Source organism: Haliaeetus leucocephalus, unplaced genomic scaffold (genome assembly GCF_000737465.1).
Source record: "Haliaeetus leucocephalus isolate CR32 unplaced genomic scaffold, Haliaeetus_leucocephalus-4.0 Scaffold219, whole genome shotgun sequence".
In the NCBI taxonomy this organism is placed as follows: domain Eukaryota; kingdom Metazoa; phylum Chordata; class Aves; order Accipitriformes; family Accipitridae; genus Haliaeetus; species Haliaeetus leucocephalus.
The window spans coordinates 273,108-290,059 of record NW_010972655.1 but is presented as its reverse complement, the minus strand read 5'-3'; the positions used below and the strand labels follow the sequence as shown (position 1 = coordinate 290,059).

At 58.4% G+C, this 16,952-nt stretch overlaps 1 protein-coding gene across 5 annotated transcripts in view; it reads left to right on the top strand.

The window, feature by feature from the left end:
• Positions 1-15,454, top strand: part of DCAF8 (DDB1 and CUL4 associated factor 8) — a 28,759-nt gene extending 13,305 nt beyond the window's left edge. For 3 of the 5 annotated variants that reach the window (XM_010566878.1, XM_010566877.1, XM_010566876.1), the window contains 13 exons: positions 882-943; positions 6,200-6,270; positions 6,353-7,026; positions 7,482-7,622; positions 7,963-8,057; positions 9,743-9,853; positions 11,318-11,390; positions 12,124-12,181; positions 12,414-12,521; positions 13,013-13,143; positions 14,573-14,692; positions 14,789-14,905; positions 14,997-15,454. In XM_010566878.1, coding sequence (XP_010565180.1) covers positions 882-943; positions 6,200-6,270; positions 6,353-7,026; positions 7,482-7,622; positions 7,963-8,057; positions 9,743-9,853; positions 11,318-11,390; positions 12,124-12,181; positions 12,414-12,521; positions 13,013-13,143; positions 14,573-14,692; positions 14,789-14,905; positions 14,997-15,110 — 1,875 coding nt within the window. In that variant the 3' untranslated portion in view covers positions 15,111-15,454. Of the gene's footprint in view, positions 1-102; positions 125-876; positions 944-6,199; positions 6,271-6,352; positions 7,027-7,481; positions 7,623-7,962; positions 8,058-9,742; positions 9,854-11,317; positions 11,391-12,123; positions 12,182-12,413; positions 12,522-13,012; positions 13,144-14,572; positions 14,693-14,788; positions 14,906-14,996 lie in introns of those variants that run through there. The other 2 variants (XM_010566880.1, XM_010566879.1) reach the window with 2 other exon arrangements.
• The last annotated feature ends 1,498 nt before the right edge of the window (positions 15,455-16,952 follow it).

Below are 16,952 nucleotides of genomic sequence, written 5' to 3'. Positions count from 1 at the left end.
GGCCGGGGGCGGGGCCCGCTCGGGGCCGGGCCGGGAGGACTCCTCCGGAGGGGGCCTAGCCCGGGGGGTCCGGCCGCCCTCGCGGTGTACCAGGCCTTCGGGGGCGGCTGGGGGCGGGGGCGAGGTACCCCCCTGCGGTCATCGGGCACTGGGGGTCCCTGCTGCCCCCGGGGGGTCTCTGCGCCTTTGGGGGGGGCGCTGGGAGGGTCCCTGTTGCTCCTAGAGGGTCCCTGCTGCCCCTAGGAGGTCGTTGTGCCTTTGGGGGGGTCCTTGCTGCTCTCCTGGGGACGTTGTGCTTTGGGGAGGGTGTTGGGGTGGGCTCTCTTGCCTCCAGGGCTGGTTTCTGTTGCCTCGAAGGGCTCATCAGCCCTTGGGAAGGGTTGGGGGTCCCTTCTGCCCCCAGGGTCGGTCCCTGTTGCCCCAGGGGTGTTGCCATCCCTTTCAGGGAGTACTGGGGAGTCCCTTCTGTTCTCAGGGCTGGTCCCTGTCACCTCCGTGGTTTCATCATCTCTTTGGGGGGATGTTGAGTGTACCCCTGCTGTCCCCAGGGTGTTGTCCCGCCTTGGCGTGTTGCTGAGGGTCCCCCCCTGCCCCCAGGGCTCCTTCCCCAGTGCCCCCGTGGTGTCACAGTGCCTTGAGGAGGCACTGGGGGTCCTTTTCAGCCCTAGAGCTGGTTTCACTACCTCGGTCCTGGGGCAGAGCTCAGCTGAGGGTCCCTCCTGCCCTCCCAGGTCCAAACCTCATTGTCCTTGGGCCTTCCTCACCCCCTCCCTTCCAGGACAGTCCCTGTTGTCCCCAGGGGGTTCCCAGGGAGCAGGGGTCCCCGGGGCAGGTGCGGCTGGGCCCTGTGCTGCTGGGCTTTAACCTGTCGTTTCCGTCAGCTGCCAGCGAACTTCCGGCCTCGGCACTTGCTGCCCGCAGCACCGCTGCCGCTGCTGCGCAGGTGAGTGGGACGCCCTGGGTCCGGCAGCGCTTGCCTTCTGTCCGTCTGTCTATCCTGCTTGCTGCAGAGGTGGAGGCTAGGGCTGCATCTGCCCTTGTCTCCTTTGCAATGCTGAATTATTCGTGTCAGTGGAGTGGTCTTGGGCTGCTCTGGCTGCTCCCCTCTTTGCTCCTGCAGGATTTCTCCTGCTGGCCAGGCTTTCCTCAGCCCTGGGACCACTGTGCTCCCCTGGAGAGCCAGGAGCCTCGGCCTTCCTGGGTGCTGGACAGGGAAGGGGTGGTGCTGCATGCTGAGGCAGCTGGTGCTTGTTAGCTGCAGTTAATTAGGCTCTGCCTGCACTGGGAGCAGGTTCATGCCATCCCCCTGGCTGTGCTGTGGGATGGCTGGGAAAAGCAGTGGGGAGGTGGGCGCTGCATCGCCCAAAGAGGTGCTTCTGTGCCCAGGATGCTCCGAGATGGGGATCCCAGACCTCCGTGTAATTGCAAATGGGAAACTGCTTAATTAGCATTGTCACTAGGATCTGCTGGGCTCCCGGGCAGGTTTGTAATTAACCAAGGCTCTCCAGAACGCGACCCACTGGCAGGTTTCTGCCCATGTCTTGGCAAACCAGAGGTGCCTGGCCAGCCCCTCCCCTGCAAGGGCTGTTCGGGGTAGAAACCTGCTTGTCGCGGGAGGTTTAACTGGGGGTTTAAACCCCCCAACACCATCTCGGGGCGGGGGGAAGAGGGCTCCTCTGCAGTGAACAAACGAGGTTGCCTCGGTCCAGGTCTGATGAGAAAACTTTCCTTAAATAGAAGAGGCTCAGCGGAGCCCCGTGCGACACATGTGCAGGAGGGACCCGGTGTAAAGGCAGGCACGAGGCTGTGCTGTGGCATCCTGTGGGCGTCTTGGTGTGCCAGGGTGGTGGAAACTGAGGTGAGGGGCTCTTGGTGGGTCAAAAACACCCCTTGCTCGCTTCTGGCCCTGTTGCTTCTTTGCTTTATGTAGCCCAAACACGGTCTGGGTGCAGAGTGCCTGTGGAGCCTGGCTATTAAGGTGTTTATATAGCTATGTAAATATTTTAATGGCAGATCATTCAGGGACTAAGCGGCTGCAAGCACTGGGTTTCCAGGTGTAAAGTGGCTGGGTTGGCAATGCCACGGCATGTGGCCAAGTCCTGTGGGTGCTGCGGAGGGGCACTGAGTGCCGGCGCAGATGGGTGGCAGATCTCGGGTAGCAGTGAGGGACTGGAGCCATCTGCTGCACAGAGCATGGCCTGTGTCCCGCTGGCTCGTGGCTTTACAGGTTGGGGTATCGGCTTGGGATGGAAAGGACTATCTCTTGGGCACGGCCGTTGGAGATGCTGACTGGTATTGTGATGGTTTGGGGGCTTGGAGCCTGGCAAACCATTGGGAAGGCACAGTGGTGTGAGTCCTGACATGGCAGCCTGAGCCTGGCATGCTGTGGCAGCACCCGCAGCTCAATCCCGGCAGCCAGGAGGCTGTGGCATGCGGAGTGATATTTTTAGGACTCTCACAAGGGTGCTGGAGTGAGGCTTTGAGCATGTGAAGCTGGGAGCACTGATCCTGTCCAGATGTGGGTTCTGCAGTTCCCTGGAGTCAACATGTCAGCTCCTGGGGTCACTCTGCACGGTGCCCTGGAACCACGCGGGGTTCACTGGTTCCAGCCATGCGCCCTGAGACATTGCCACCTTGGCAGGGAGACCCAGCCTGGCACTAGCAGCTTGGTGACAGGTTCAAATCTCTTGGTGAGGGCTCGGGGCTCTCTGCATGGCTGACCGTGTCCCAGCTTCCTCCAGTCCACACCGAGCGGTGTCTCATTGCATCCCTCAACCAATGCTCCCCAGTTTGGGGAGGTGGAAGCAATACCTTCAGGGCCATCTGCATTTCCAGCCATTGGTAACTCGAGCGTAGCATTCCCCCGTGTCCGCTTGCTGCCGGTTTGTCGCTGCCTGAGCCCTCGAGTGTCGATGGCACGCTGTGCTGTGCCGTGCCGCGGGGCTGCCGGTCTACGCACACTTTAATCTCCCTGCCACGTGAATGGCTTCGGTGCCTGCGGGTGGAGCTGGTGGGTGGCTGGGGAGGCTGACGCAGAGCTGTCGGTGCCGAGCACCTAGCTTGCCTATCCATCAGTACCGGGCAGCTGGCATAGGCTAGCGTTGTGCTCCTGGGCATAGAAGATGGCTGGGGATCCCAGTGTCCCCTGTGGTGTCCGTGGCACTGGCAGAGGCTGTGTCTGTCCCTGCTGTTAGATCCGCCGAGGCAGCTAGGGGCTTTTTTTCCCCGCAATTTGCTTAATTTCCTAGCAAGGTTATGGTCCTCTGGTGTGGGTGGATGAGAAATGAAGTCAGGCTAATTATTTGCTAATGGATTCCTTTCCTCTGAAAGCGTGTTTCTTGTTCCTCACCTTCGTGAAAAGGCTGCCGTGAAAGAGTGTTAATGACAGATCTGAATAGGCAATTTGGCGGAGGAAAATAACTACCGAGGAGCAAAGTCCAAACTCGGTTCCTTTTGTACATGCAAAGACTCCCAGCCCCTTGGATTAATAATGCCACTGAAGGCACAATAACTGGCGGAGTGAAAGTTGTCCTGTTCATGGACTTTCCGATTTCCTGACTACTCGAGCTTGAGCGGCGGGGAGTTAAGCCATAGCTGAGCACTGCGGTGTTTTGAGCCTGTTCCTTAGTCATCTGGCATGACAGGCGCCATACGAGGGACAGAGTCGCCTTGCCACTTAGAGCAGTAAATTAAAACCAGTCCTGCCCAAGCTCCCTCCTGGTCCTGCACACAGCCCCTGGGGACAGACCTGGGCAGGCACAGGGCACCGTCTGCAGCACTGCAAACTTGCCGGCTGAGTGTGCACAAGCCGCCCCCGCCGCGGCGGTGAGTAATCCCCTCGTAGGGCTGAGCCTTGGTGCTTTGCAGGAGGTGAACACCCGCTCTTCATCGCGCCACCAGCACAAAGCCTTCACGTGCCGAGAGCTGCCGGTGCTGGAGGGCTGGGCTCGGCACCGCATCTGGCTGCCAGCGCAGAGTGGAGATCTGGCAGGTTTGGGCAGGAGAGAGGAGGGCTGAGGGTCTGGGGCAGCTCTCGTCCCCTGCTTTGCTTTTCAGTCCTTTCCACCGCCTCTCCACAGTGTCAGTGGTTTTAAAGTGATTCTGTGCAGGCTGGCAGCACCAACTGGGGAATAGTTAAAACTGAAGCTGCAGAAAACACTTTATCTTTTATTTCTGCACCGCTACTCTTGTTATTGAGCGAGTGGCTGCAGTTGGCTGAAGCTCGCTGGTGTTTTCAGTTGCATAAACTTGGTTTCCTTATAAACGCTCCTACACTGTAAGAGCTTTTATCAGGCTTCAGCCGGAGCCAGCTTGGCTGCCCAGGCCTTCCCCGGGCACAGCCACAGTGCCATCAGGTGGTGACAGTGCCATCAGGCAGTGGCGGTGGCCCCTGGTCCATCGCCCCGCAGCCATACCTCTGGGTCGGCAGCTTCAGTGAGCCCCACTTGCCTCCTAAATTGCCTGTTTCTTAGAGGGGAGCCATGCCTAGGCTTGGACTGGCAGTGACAGACCCAGCGTGGGCAGAGCTTTTTGCCTTCTTTGGCTCTTTGGGGCTCTGCTGGTGTTAATTCCCAATCTAGTGAGGATTAGTCTCCGGAGTGTTTGCCGTAATCAGAGTTAATGATGTTCTGGCTCAGCTTTTCCTTGCGTGTAAACGGGGAACTTTTAGCAGACTCCCTGACACTGGTTAAGAGCAAGCAGCTAAACCAAGTATGAAAAAGTTTGACTAAAAATAGAAGGGGAGTAAAGAACAAGCAAGCATAAACAAAATGTTATTTTTAATTTTTTTTTCCCTCCACCTTGGCAAAACCTCTGCTGCTTGTGACTCCAGCGTGTTTTCCTCCTGTGTCTTGGTGTAACCTGGTGAGGCAGCTCTGCCGGCAGCTGGGCGCTGGTGGTCTCACCAAAAGCCACCTGTGGGCGCTGGATCCGTGATCCTGGGCAGGGTCTGCAGCCCCCAGGCACAGAGGCAGCTCCACTTCACAGCCACAGTCCCGCAGGACCTGCCCCTGCAGCGGAGGGGAGCCTAGGCCACTTTGGATGCTGTCCCTGGATGCAGCGGGGCCGTCAGTGCTCCTGCAGCCCGTGCCTCCCCTCCCTGCAGCAGCCGGCCCTCCAAAGCAAAGGCTGGGAAATGCCTGGGAGCCAAAAATGTGCTTGCCTTTGGTTTTCCATATGCTGGTAAGGAATTGGTGAACCTCACCTGGAGCAACTGGAAATGCCAGGGAGCTCCTGGCCTCGTTGCCTGGTTCTGCTCTTGCCTGCTCCCCAGGAGGAGCTGAGTTGGTGGGGGTGCCAAAGGCCAAAGCTTGCTCTTGGGGGAGGCCAAGTAGGCTGGCCAGGTGTCTGGGGCTGCTGTTCCGTCTGTGGCATGGAGGAGAACAGCCCCTTGGTGATGCTGTGAGGATTTTGTGCATGGGAAGGTGTTTAAAAAATCTGTTGCTGGGGTTAAAAAAACCTGCCTGAGCAGCTTTTAACTGGCTGCCTATGGTCTGCAGGTGTCAAGAAGTTTCTCGATACTGTGACTTGCTGCCTCCCCAGCCACCTTTCCTCATCTGCCTGTGATCCGAGCCCCGCTCCTGCCTCCCTGCCTGTCCCAAGCCAGGGATGTGTGTTGTACAGCTGCCTTGCTGTAGCAATCATTGGAGTCAACACCTCCTCCTTCCCCTGAGCCTGGCTGGGGATCACTGATCGGGAAGCACCTGTCTTACTGTGAGAGGTGAAGCAGGGACCAGGCACAGACAGTGGGAGCCAGGAGCCATCCCACAGGCAGGAGAACAGGCAGCACAATGTGTCACAGATCTGCTTCCCTGCTACGTTGACAGCATCTGAGCAAATTAGAAACTGGAGCAGGGTTCAGGGGATGGTGCCAAGCGGCCTCGTTACTCAGCTGCGAGTGCCTCAGTGGAGGCCAAGGGATGTTACCATTCACTCTGCCCTCAGCAACAGCCTATGAGCTTTTGTTGCTGTGCATGCTTCTGTGCATCGAGTGTGGTCACCAAGCCTGTGGCCACGTGTGCATCACTTCTCTGCTGATTGTGTTTTCCCTTAGAAAGTGGTGCTCTCCAGACCAGCCTGCAATGCCGTGGGTTTATATGTGGCTCCACCGACACAGGGACAGGCCAGCACGTCCCTGTCTCGGCAGACTGGCTGTAGCAGGGATGCTCCAGCTTCTGCTCTCTCCCTCTCTTGCATGCAGGGTGAGTGCTCTGGAAAACACGATGTCGGATAAAGGAAGCAGCATGGACGGGAAGACAGACATAGTGAATGGTAAGGGTGCCAGCGGGGACCAGTCTGTCCGTGCCTGGGGTCTCCTGCTGGGGAGGTTCACGGTGTTGTCTGCACCACGCAGGCAGCTTGTCCAGCAGCCCAGAGGAGATGTCAGCCGAGGAGGGCCGAGAAACCTCCTCTGGCATCGAGGTGGAGGCCTCCGACCTCAGCCTGAGCCTCACAGGAGATGATGTGGGGCCCAACCGCACCAGCACAGAGAGCCGGGACACGGACACGGAGAGCTCGGGGGAAGAGAAGGACTCTGATAGCATGGACGACACGGGCCACTACTCCATAAATGAGGAGAACCGTGCCCTCGATCGGTCACACTCAGAGGAGGAAGAGGAGGAGGACGAAGAGGAGGAGCAGCAGTCCCACCGCCGTGCCCAGCGCAAGCGTGCCAACCATGACCAAGACTCCTCTGACGATGAGCAGGCCCTGGAGGACTGGGTGTCCTCGGAGACCTCGGCGCTGCCCCAGCCCCGCTGGCAGGCAGTCCATGCCCTCCGGGAAAGGGAGCTGGGCTCCAGCGCCCGCTTCGTCTATGAGGCCTGCGGGGCCAGGGTCTTCGTGCAACGATTCCGCCTCCAGCATGGCCTGGAGGGCCACACGGGCTGTGTCAACACCCTGCACTTTAACCAGCGTGGCACGTGGCTGGCCAGTGGCAGCGATGACCTCAAAGTGGTGGTGTGGGACTGGGTCAGGAGGCAGCCGGTGCTGGAGTTCGAGAGTGGCCACAAGAGCAACGTTTTCCAGGTGAGGAGCATGCAGGGAGGGTCCTCGGAGGGCTGGGGGTGATAGAAGATCCCCACGGTGGGTAGGTGATTGCTCTAGAAGCACGTAATTTCAGCTGGATAATGCTGTGCAGGGCAGGAGAAACCTGTTGTTAAAGCTAGGGGCTGTAGGAGGAGTCCAGCTGCTGTGCAGTGGTAACTAACCATCAAAACCCACTGCTGTGCCCTAAAATCCACTGTCTGGTGGAGCCCTGGCTGGGGACGGTGGGGTGAGATGCCCCCATGCCCTGCAGAGCTTACCCCTTCTGCTCCTCTGGCCCTGGTGAGCAACAGTTTTGGGAACGGCCATGGGCAGGAGCTGTGTTCAGAGAGGCTGTGCCATGCCAATTTCTCTCCTGTTTCACCCCGTTTCCATCCATGCGTACACAAGCCCCTGCCCCGGCGTTGAAAGCCACCCCTCCACTTGCTTTTTTCTAGGCCAAGTTCCTCCCCAACAGCGGTGACTCCACTCTGGCAATGTGTGCTCGGGACGGCCAGGTCCGGGTGGCCGAGCTCTCTGCCACCCAGTGCTGCAAAAACACCAAGCGCGTGGCACAGCACAAAGGAGCTTCACACAAGGTGAGCCCAGACCAGCCTGTGGAGGGAGTGGGCAGCATCTAGGAAACCCTGAAATGCCCCAGGGCCGTTCTGGCACACCGGCTGCCAGGAATAGTGAATGCAAATCTGTTGCCATGGAGGGACCGATTCTTAAATGCTTCTTTATAATTGCTGTCACCTCTGAGGGTGATGAGGAGGGTCTCGGTGCCTGCAAAGCGGTGACGTGAGCACATGGCTGCAGGGTATAGAGGGCTTGGTGCTGCATCAGCTCCTGTTAATGACTGATGGTTTGCTGGGAGAAAGGGATCTTGCCACTTTGTTGGGTAAAAAGGGAACCAATGCCCAAGTATTTATCTTCCAGCTGGCCCTAGAACCGGATTCTCCATGCACTTTCCTATCAGCAGGTGAAGATGCTGTAGTCTTCACCATTGATCTGAGACAAGACCGGCCCGCCTCGTGAGTATTTCTCTACCTGCTCCCGTTGCCAGGACCAGGGAAGCTCCAGAGGGAGATCTGGGGTCTCGGGGGGCTCCCCCACGAGTGGGCAGCACTCGGCTGCGTAGGGCTGTGGGTCCCGCTTGTGCTGCTGCATTTTCACGGCAGCACATGCCCATTCAATAGGCATAAAGTGGGAAAACAGGTATTTTCTGGCTTTCAAGCTGTTTTGTCTTCCCTGAGGTGCAGGGTCAGACCAGAATGCTTTTTGGTGGCTGGTCTGGGGCTGACCATCTCATGTGAGGATACAGATATGAACCTTGCTAATTAGATGAGTGCATTTGAACCCTCATCCTCCCTGGGATGGGGTCCTGTTGAGATAGGAAACAGAAATAATACCACTGCAGCAGGTCCCTGCCCCTGCGCAAGCACGCCTGCTGCGGTGGCTGCCAAAGGCTGCCTGTCCTGTATCCATTTACCCATCCCAGGGGCAGCGCTGAGGGTCCCATGCTCCTTCTGCGCAGTGAAGTGGCAGATTAATCACAGCACTGAAATTTCTCCATGCTGGCAGCAGCTTGGAGCTCGTGGGTCGCCTGACTCGCTCATCGCATGAGCGCTATTGCAGTTAATTGAAAAACAATAATTAGCAAGCAGCCGGATGGTGCATGCTGGATCTTAACCCGTATCGCTGAGAGATGTGTCGTTTCTGACAAGCTTCCAAAATAAATCCCCAGTGGGTATTCAAACAGACGCCTGGTTTTGGTATCGGGGTACTTTTCCAATACAACAGCATATTATTTTGAAGATGATCCTGCTTAAAACCGAGGGCTTCAGCGTTCATCTCCCGGTGGTTTGGTTTTATTTGTATATGCGAGTGCTTTTGTCTACAGCCTTAAACCCATCTGTTTCATAACCAGGACAAAAACTGCCAGGGCATTTCAAAACAGCCACATTTAATCCTCATCCCCACTTCCCCCCTCCATTTGCCGGGTCTGTTTGGAGAGGAGTCTGTTGGTCAGTAGGCTGGCATGGGTCTGTCCCTCCTCTTTCTTCGTGGGGATCCACGCTGCTGTTTGGGTTTGATGCTCGCAGGGAATTGTCACCCTGTGAGCGTGAAACCGCTCTGGAGGCAGGGTTCGCAGGCAGACTGTAGGCAGCTCCCATCTTTCATTAAGCCAAACGGTATAATTAGAAGAAAGACAAGCGTTTGAGCTGGCTGTTCCTTCTTGAGGATGCTGCCTCAGTTTGTATTCGTGTCTGCAAAGCCGAAATATTGAGCTCCTGGGGGAGGGGGGATGGTATGTGTCGGATTTCGTTAAATCTGGGCCTTATTACAGTGAGGCGGGTGGGGAAAAATAACAGCAAAGCATTTCTGCTCTGGAGTTAATCCGATTCTGCCCTCGCCACTGCCTGTCAGGCTCCGTTGGGCTTGAGTTCAGGCCCTGAAACCCTTCAGACTTTTCGGAGGAAAACGCCGGAGAATGATTTCACTCTGCGCTGTTTGAGTCGCAGACAGAACATGTGCTTGCTTCAGCTGGGAGGCTGAAATGGTTGGGTGGTGGGTTTTTTTGTTGTTGGTGGTGTTTTGTTTTTTTTTTTTCTGAGAGTGAGTAAGAGACTCTCACAGCTCCTGCTTTTCCCATCTGGACCCTGTTTTGAATTTGAGGTGGATTTTTTTTGTTGTTATTTTTCCTTGTCTCTTAAAGGAAACTGGTTGTGACAAAGGAAAAGGAGAAGAAAGTAGGTCTATACACCATCTATGTGAACCCAGCCAACACCTACCAGTTTGCTGTGGGAGGCAGAGATCAGTTTGTCAGGTGAGTCTGTGCTGGGGGCCCAGACTGAGCCCCTAGAGTGGACTTGAACATCCCTGTGGGGCTCAGTTGGTACCTCTGCAAGCTCTGAAATCTGATGTCCCCTGCAGAAGTGCTTGTGGCTTCAATCATTAATGCCTCCAAAGCCTATTCTCCCATAACAGCAGGAACACAAGGGGGATTAATAGAGGAGGATTTGGATCCTTTGAGGTTTAACCCTGGGATCCACTGTCCAGCCTGCCCTGAAGCCGGGCAGTCCTCCCCTCAGGAACTAGCAATGTTCTTAACAAACGGCCGATAAACCTCCTCTCCATCCCCCACCTGCAGGCAGTGCCTGGAGGGCATCGGAGATGAGATTAAGGCTCGGGGATGGTCTTGGTTTCAGCGGGACTGAGCTCCTTAAGTGACAAATGCAAGCTCCCCTGGCCTTTGAAACACTCAGGAGAGCCCCTGGCATGGGACCAGGCTGTGTCTGTGTGTCTGGCCCCTTGGCTCCCTGCATCAGTGCAGAGCTCCTTTGCGGCTGGCGGATTTTAAGGTGCAACTCGTGTGGCGCCTGTTTTGGGCAGAGGTGAATCGAACATGCACCAAGACTGCCTGCTTCCCAGCTCCCTGAGAGCGAGCAGAACTGTGGCATCACTTGGCCCCCTGAGGATGCATAGGGGCCGCTCTTCGGAGAGTGGGAGGATGCTGCAGCCCTGCCATTGAGATCACTTATGCGGCATCAGCTCCCTGGAGCGCCAGCCATGCGGGTGTCTGGCATGCAGGCAGCAGCTCCTGGGGCGCTGGGCATGGAAACACTTAACACATGGGCTCGCAGACTGCTCAAACAGCAGCGCCGGTGCCTCGCTAGCTTGGTAGCTTTCAGAAGAACCCAGGATTGTTGCTCAAAACACAGCCTCCCCTCCTTCCCGTTCTGTTGCTCTCTCTTTGTTCTCTGCCCATATCCAAGTGCCTCCTCTTCCCCAGCTTCCCCACCACTGGGCAGCTCCTGGTGGGCTTCCACATCAGGGAGGGGAGGTTGGGGACGCAGAGGAGCCCAAGCCAGCCAAGGGACAGGCACAATGGCAGTCACGTCCCCCCTTGCAGAGCAGCCTCTGGGCTGACAGAGCCCCAAATGCAGGTCATAGCCTGTGTGCATGCAGGCTTTGACATTGTCACGCATCACCAAGCAATGCCTCCAACATAACAAGAGGTGACATTAAGCTGCTTTGGCTGAGGCTTCTGCCAGTCTGGGCCACTCACAGCTCTGCAGATCGCTTGGCAAAGGTCGGAGCCTCTGGCCAGCATTGGGACAAGTCGTGGTTTCAGAGCTGGTTCAGACATGGTGTCTGCGTGGTCGGGGAGATCTGCTGCTCTCTTCCTGCCCCAGCCCACAGAGGTGGGCAGCGCCAGCCCTCCATGCCTATCGGCTTGGCATCCCTCGTGTCTCGAGTGAGTGCCAAACACCTGTTGTCCTTCCCCCAGGATTTATGACCAGCGGAAAATAGATGAGAATGAGAACAACGGTGTGCTAAAGAAGTTCTGCCCTCACCACTTGGTAAGTGGCTTGATTTTGTGGTGTACTGGCCCGATGGGCAGCACCCTCCCCTGCAGGGACGTGGCGTGAGAGAGATAGTGGGTGGGTGGACCAGCAGAGAACATGCCATGGTGGCCACCTGCGTGGGTGGGCGGCAGCCCTGCCACAGCGCTGCAGCTCGTGTGCCCTGTGTGCCGGCAACGAGCAAAGCTGAGCCTGATGGGTGGGCAAACCTGGGGGGTACACTGCGTCCGCTGCAGGGTTAATGACAAGCAGCTAGGTCTCCTGCTGACAGAGGGGCTGGCCATACCAGCCTCACCAGCAGGACCGGCCTTTGCCCAGCTCCTGTAGCCGGGTTGGTGCCAGCAGCACTCGCCGCAGAGCAAGAGCCTGGGATGGGGCCTGGGCAGACCTCACTGCCCGGATCTGTGGAGCACTCCCTCAGGAGCTTAGTGTAGGAGTGGCTGAGAAGCACTCGCTGGCCAAGCCTATTGCAGGCTTCCTGCCTGGAAAACAGCTGGAGAGGCCGAACAAACTGTCTCGGCTTTGTTTTTTTTCCTTGACCCAAATCTTCCACTGTCCATAAAGTCCTGCCTTGGCGTAGGAAGAGGCAGTGGTTTTATGGTCTGACTTTGCAGCCCTTGCAGAGCAGTCACTTATGCACCGAGCTCTAAGCAGGCAGATGGCTAGCGTAGGTGTGCTGGCACACTGTGGGAGGAGGAGGTGGGAGCAGAGGTGTCTGTGCTTTCCCTAGGTGAACAGTGAGTCCAAAGCCAACATCACCTGTCTTGTCTACAGCCATGACGGCTCAGGTGAGTGACCGTGCCACAGGCTGGGGGCCATACAGGCGCTGTGGCATCCCGTGACTGCTGGAAACCTGCAGAGGCGATCCTGCTGTGCAGGGCTGATGGGCGAGTCACGGGTAGCCGGGGCTGTGGCACTGTGGGATGGAGCACCCGGGGGTCTTGCAGCATACCCACCCCTAGCAGAGAGACTATCTCCGTGTGCTCCCTGCTGATGCCCATCTCTTCCATCCTATGCCAGAGCTGTTGGCCAGCTACAACGATGAAGACATTTATCTCTTCAACTCTTCTCACAGCGATGGAGCAGAGTACATCAAGAGATACAAGGGACATCGCAATAATGCCACTGGTAAGGACCAGCTGGGACAGATGTTGGGGCAGACCACCCCTGGCAGGCTGCATCCCCCACTGTGGGGGAGCTTGGGGGCACTTCCCAGGTCTCTGTCGACCTCCCACCACCACCATGTCCTCTTCCCCAGCAGTGAGCAGGGCCAAGCTCGCTGCCTACACCCCGGGAGGGGGGCATGGAGCGTGGCTTACCCCTCCTCGCACCTGCAACCAGGCTTTGGGGCAGTGTGAAGGTGAGGGGCCATCCCCAGAGCAACCTGGAAGAATAATTGCCTGCTTTTAGCTTATTTCTGCAGCTCTTAGTGTTTCGTCTTCCTCTCAAAGACCCTTAACACAAACTCTTGGGCTTGCAAAGAATGAGCTATTATGTGTCTGGGGACGGAAGAGATCCACACCGGTAACCCTGGAAACTCGCTGGCTGCCAGGCAGGAAGCGAATTCATGGCAGGGAGGGCTCCTGATGGCCTCGGGCTGCTTGTTTCTCTCCTTTCAGTGAAAGGCGTCAACTTTTATGGCCCAAAAAGCGAGTTTGTGGTGAGCGGCAGCGATTGCGGCCACATCTTCCTGTGGGAGAAATCGTCCTGCCAGATTGTGCAGTTCATGGAGGGTGACAAGGGAGGAGTGGTGAGTCCCTGTGCTGCCCTGCTACTCCACCCCCTGCGAGCTGGGCTTTATGTCCCCACCAGCTCAAGCCACTTCCACATGCCCACATGAACTTGCCACTGCTCTCTGTGCTTTTTCTACCAAAAGCCAAGCAGGGCCCTCGCAGGCTCCTGGTGTCCCATGTGCAGGGTGCTCAGCACTGCTCCTGCCTGGGGAGCGACAGCAGGGACAGCTGAGGCATGCTAGCAAGGGCCACGGTGCCTTGAAGGTCTTCTGGCATACAAAATCCCACAGGGATTTTGCCCAAATGCCCATGGGGTGCTTGTCACTGAAGGAGGGGTGGGGACGTCAGAGCTGCTACTGTCCAGGATGGGGCAGCCCCCTACCCTTCCCCCGTCCCAGCGGGGATGTGTGGGCTTTGTGAGGAGAGCTGCATGCTCCTGGTCCAGATCCGGGCGCTGCTCCCTGCTGGGCAAGCAGCTGCATCCTCAACCAGTCACATCCAGGAAAGGGACGCAGCTGCACCGGGGCCAGCCCTGTGCTGAATTTCCCAGGCTCCAGCCGACAGCGGTCAGGTCCCGAGCAGCTGCTGCCTGCGCTGGCGGGGGGATCTGTGCCCTGTTTCGGCTCAGAGCCGGCAGACACTTGGTCTCACACACTGCCCTGGCGGTCAGTACCTGTCCCCCATGGGCACAGGGCTGAGAGGGGAGGGGATGTGCTTCTGGCAGCCCTGGCACCTGGGTCCGGGCAGGCAGAAGGGGGACAGGTTTTGGGTTGGTGTTGAGGGGATGGCAAGTGCCTCGCTGGCGTGGGGACGGGCAGCAGAGCCCTGTCCACTGCTCCCTCCCACTCCTGGCCGAGCTGGTCCCCGCTGTGCTGCTCCTCCACCGGCCCCACAGTTGCCTTTTGTCCGGGTGGCCGCGGCCCACTGCCAGCTCCTGGCGGCTGCTGGCACCACCACCCCCAGCCGGCAGAGCCGTTGTGGGGCTGGATCCGGCCCGAGGACCTCCCTGACAGCCAAAGCTGGGCTTCAGCGCACTGGGGTGGATGTGGCCCCTTTCCTGTTGGGTTTGCTGCCTGGCTTGGGGTTCCCCACTTTCCTTGCACCTGTTGCCTCTAAGGGTGCACTGGGCTTGGTGCCCCATGAATTACTTGGGGGCACCCCAGGTTTTGGGGTTTGCTCATGAGTGGGGTGGCGTGTGTCCCCCCCTTCCCAAAGCCAGAGTGTGGGGATGCCGGGGCTGGCAGCCCCTCTCTGTGCTGGGGGGTCCCATGGGAAGACCACATCACGGAGCCCCACAAGGGCTCCCCATCTCCTCTCATGTTGCTCTCCTCTCATGACCCCAACTTGAGGCCAGAGTGATGGGCTAGAGAGCCACCAGAGAGCTTGTGGGTGCTGGGGTCACTCCTCCTGCCCTGTTTGGGTGACACCCCCTCCTCTTGCCCCCAGGTGAACTGCCTGGAGCCCCATCCCCACCTCCCTGTCCTGGCCACCAGCGGCCTCGACCACGACGTCAAGATTTGGGCGCCCACGGCAGAGAATCCCACTGAGCTGGCCGGCCTCAAGGAGGTGAGACCCAGACAGTGAGGTGGGGGAAGGGGTCAGAGGGCTGGGTTCCCCCCAGCCCCGCAGCCCCCTGACCCCCCGCACCTTGCCTGGCCCCAGGTGATCAAGAAGAACAAGCTGGAGCGGGATGAGGACAGCCTCCACCACACAGACATGTTTGACAGCCACATGCTCTGGTTCCTTATGCACCACCTGCGACAGAGACGCCATCACCGGGTAGGTGCTGGGGTCCCCTCTATGTCCCCCCACCTTTGCCCGCTGCTCCCCCAGCCTGTTCACCCCCTTTCTCTGCCCCCCTCCCTGGCAGCGCCGAAGAGAGCCAGGAGCACCGGATGGCGACTCAGATGAGTCTCCCAGCTCCTCCGACACCTCGGATGATGAGGAAGAGGGGCCGGACCGGGTGCAGTGCATGCCGTCATGAGCCCCCCCAGCCCCCGGCCAGCGCGGGGGGGCTCCGGGCACGCATCATCCCTACTAACACTTTGAGCTTTGTATTGACTTGTTAAGGACCCTCCCCCCGCCCCTGTTCCCTCCCTCCTCATCCTCGCAGTCCCCCCAGACCACTGGAGGCGGCATAGCCTCGGCTCGGGGGTCCCTTCCCTCCCCAGGACCCACGCAGAGATAGGGGGGTGGGGGATTTTTGTACTAACGTGGCCCCCCGGTCCCCTCTCACACTCTTCTGAGGGGGACCTGGCCCCCTCCCCGGCACCAGCCCTCACATTCTTCAGGGCTCCCCCTTCTTCCCTGGGGGCTCTGGTCCCCCTGGGGGTGCTGCACCCCCTCCTCCCTCCCTCCCTCCCTCTCCCCCCCACCCCGGGGGTGTTTGCAGAGAGATGCTTGTCTAGTTTGTACATATCAGTGATTTGCACTTGGTTTGGCCCTTCTCCGCCCCTACCCCCCCCCCGGCCTCCCTGGGGCAGTGGCCGGAGCCCCCAGGAACCGGGAAGGTCCTTTAATTTTCTGTTACTTTTAAGGAGATCTCTTCTGGGGGGGAGTGGCAGCGAGGGCTCCCCGTCACTGTTAGAGGCCTAATTTTATATGTATTAAAACCAAATCGAACTTGGATGTTATCAAGTTAAAATTATTGTAAAAGTTTGAATATATATTATATATAAATGCAATAAAAACCAACAGAGAGAGGCGGAGGGCTGCGTGTCCCCTTCCCCCTGTCCCTTCCCCCAGGCTCCCCGTGTCCCCAAGCCTGTTTCTGGCCCCAGGGCCAATGTCTCCCTGAGCCCTCCCTTCTAGAGGGGTGTATTTTGCCCCTTTTTGGCTGTGTTTTCACCCAAACACCCCCCTCACAGAGCCACGCGACCCTCCAGAGCAGCTTTCATCTCCATCTGTTTATGAGAGATCTGTACACAGTCAGCACGGTCGGGGAGGGGAAGTGGGATTATGGGGGTAGAGGGAGCAGGGAGGGCCCCCCCCGGGGGCTGGGGGACACTAGTGTGTCACCTGTCCCCATGTCCCCCTCCCAGGATCTCACCAGGAGGGTGGGGGGGGGTCCCAAACAGTCATTTTGCAACAAAAGACACAGTTTTGGGGAGAAAATGAATGTGGTCCCTGCCCTGGACACAATAAATAGGGGAGGGGGGGACACACGGGGTGGGGACACAAGAGCTGGCGGCCGCACACAGGCGCTCTGCGGGTTTTAGCTTTTATTAAATAAAATATATTAACATATACTCTCTCCAGTCCCCCCCCTCGCTAGCCCCCCACCCAGGTTAGTAGCTAGAGCTGTACCCCAAAGACACCCTCCTCCCCACGTACACACTAATGGGGGCTGTGCCTGTTTTCCCAGTTCAGTACCCCCTTCCTCCCAGCATGGCATTGGGGGAGGCTGGAAGGATTCCCCCCTCCCCCCTGCCAAATCTGGCTGGCTGGTTTGAGGGGGGCTGCCAGTTCTGCGCTGCCCCCCGCCAAAGTGGGAGTTTAGGGGTGTCCTTCCACTGGAGATTTCCCCAATGCTCAGGGAGGGTCTGGGGTGTTGAGGGGGGTCTGGGGTCCCCCCCTTGAATATCACCACCCTGCACAGGGGCTCCCACTGCCTTGCCCCCCATGTCACCTCCTCATCCCCCCACCTACTGCAGCCCCTGGGGGTGGGACACGACAGATGTGCCCCTACCCTCCCTGTGGGGCTGAGGCCTGACAAATTCACGCCATCCTGCAGCCTGCCTGGGGGGAGTCAACAAAGACACCCCCCCACTGCTCAGCCCTGCTGCTCACCTCCCTCCCGACGTGCCCCATCCTTCGTCCCTGCGCC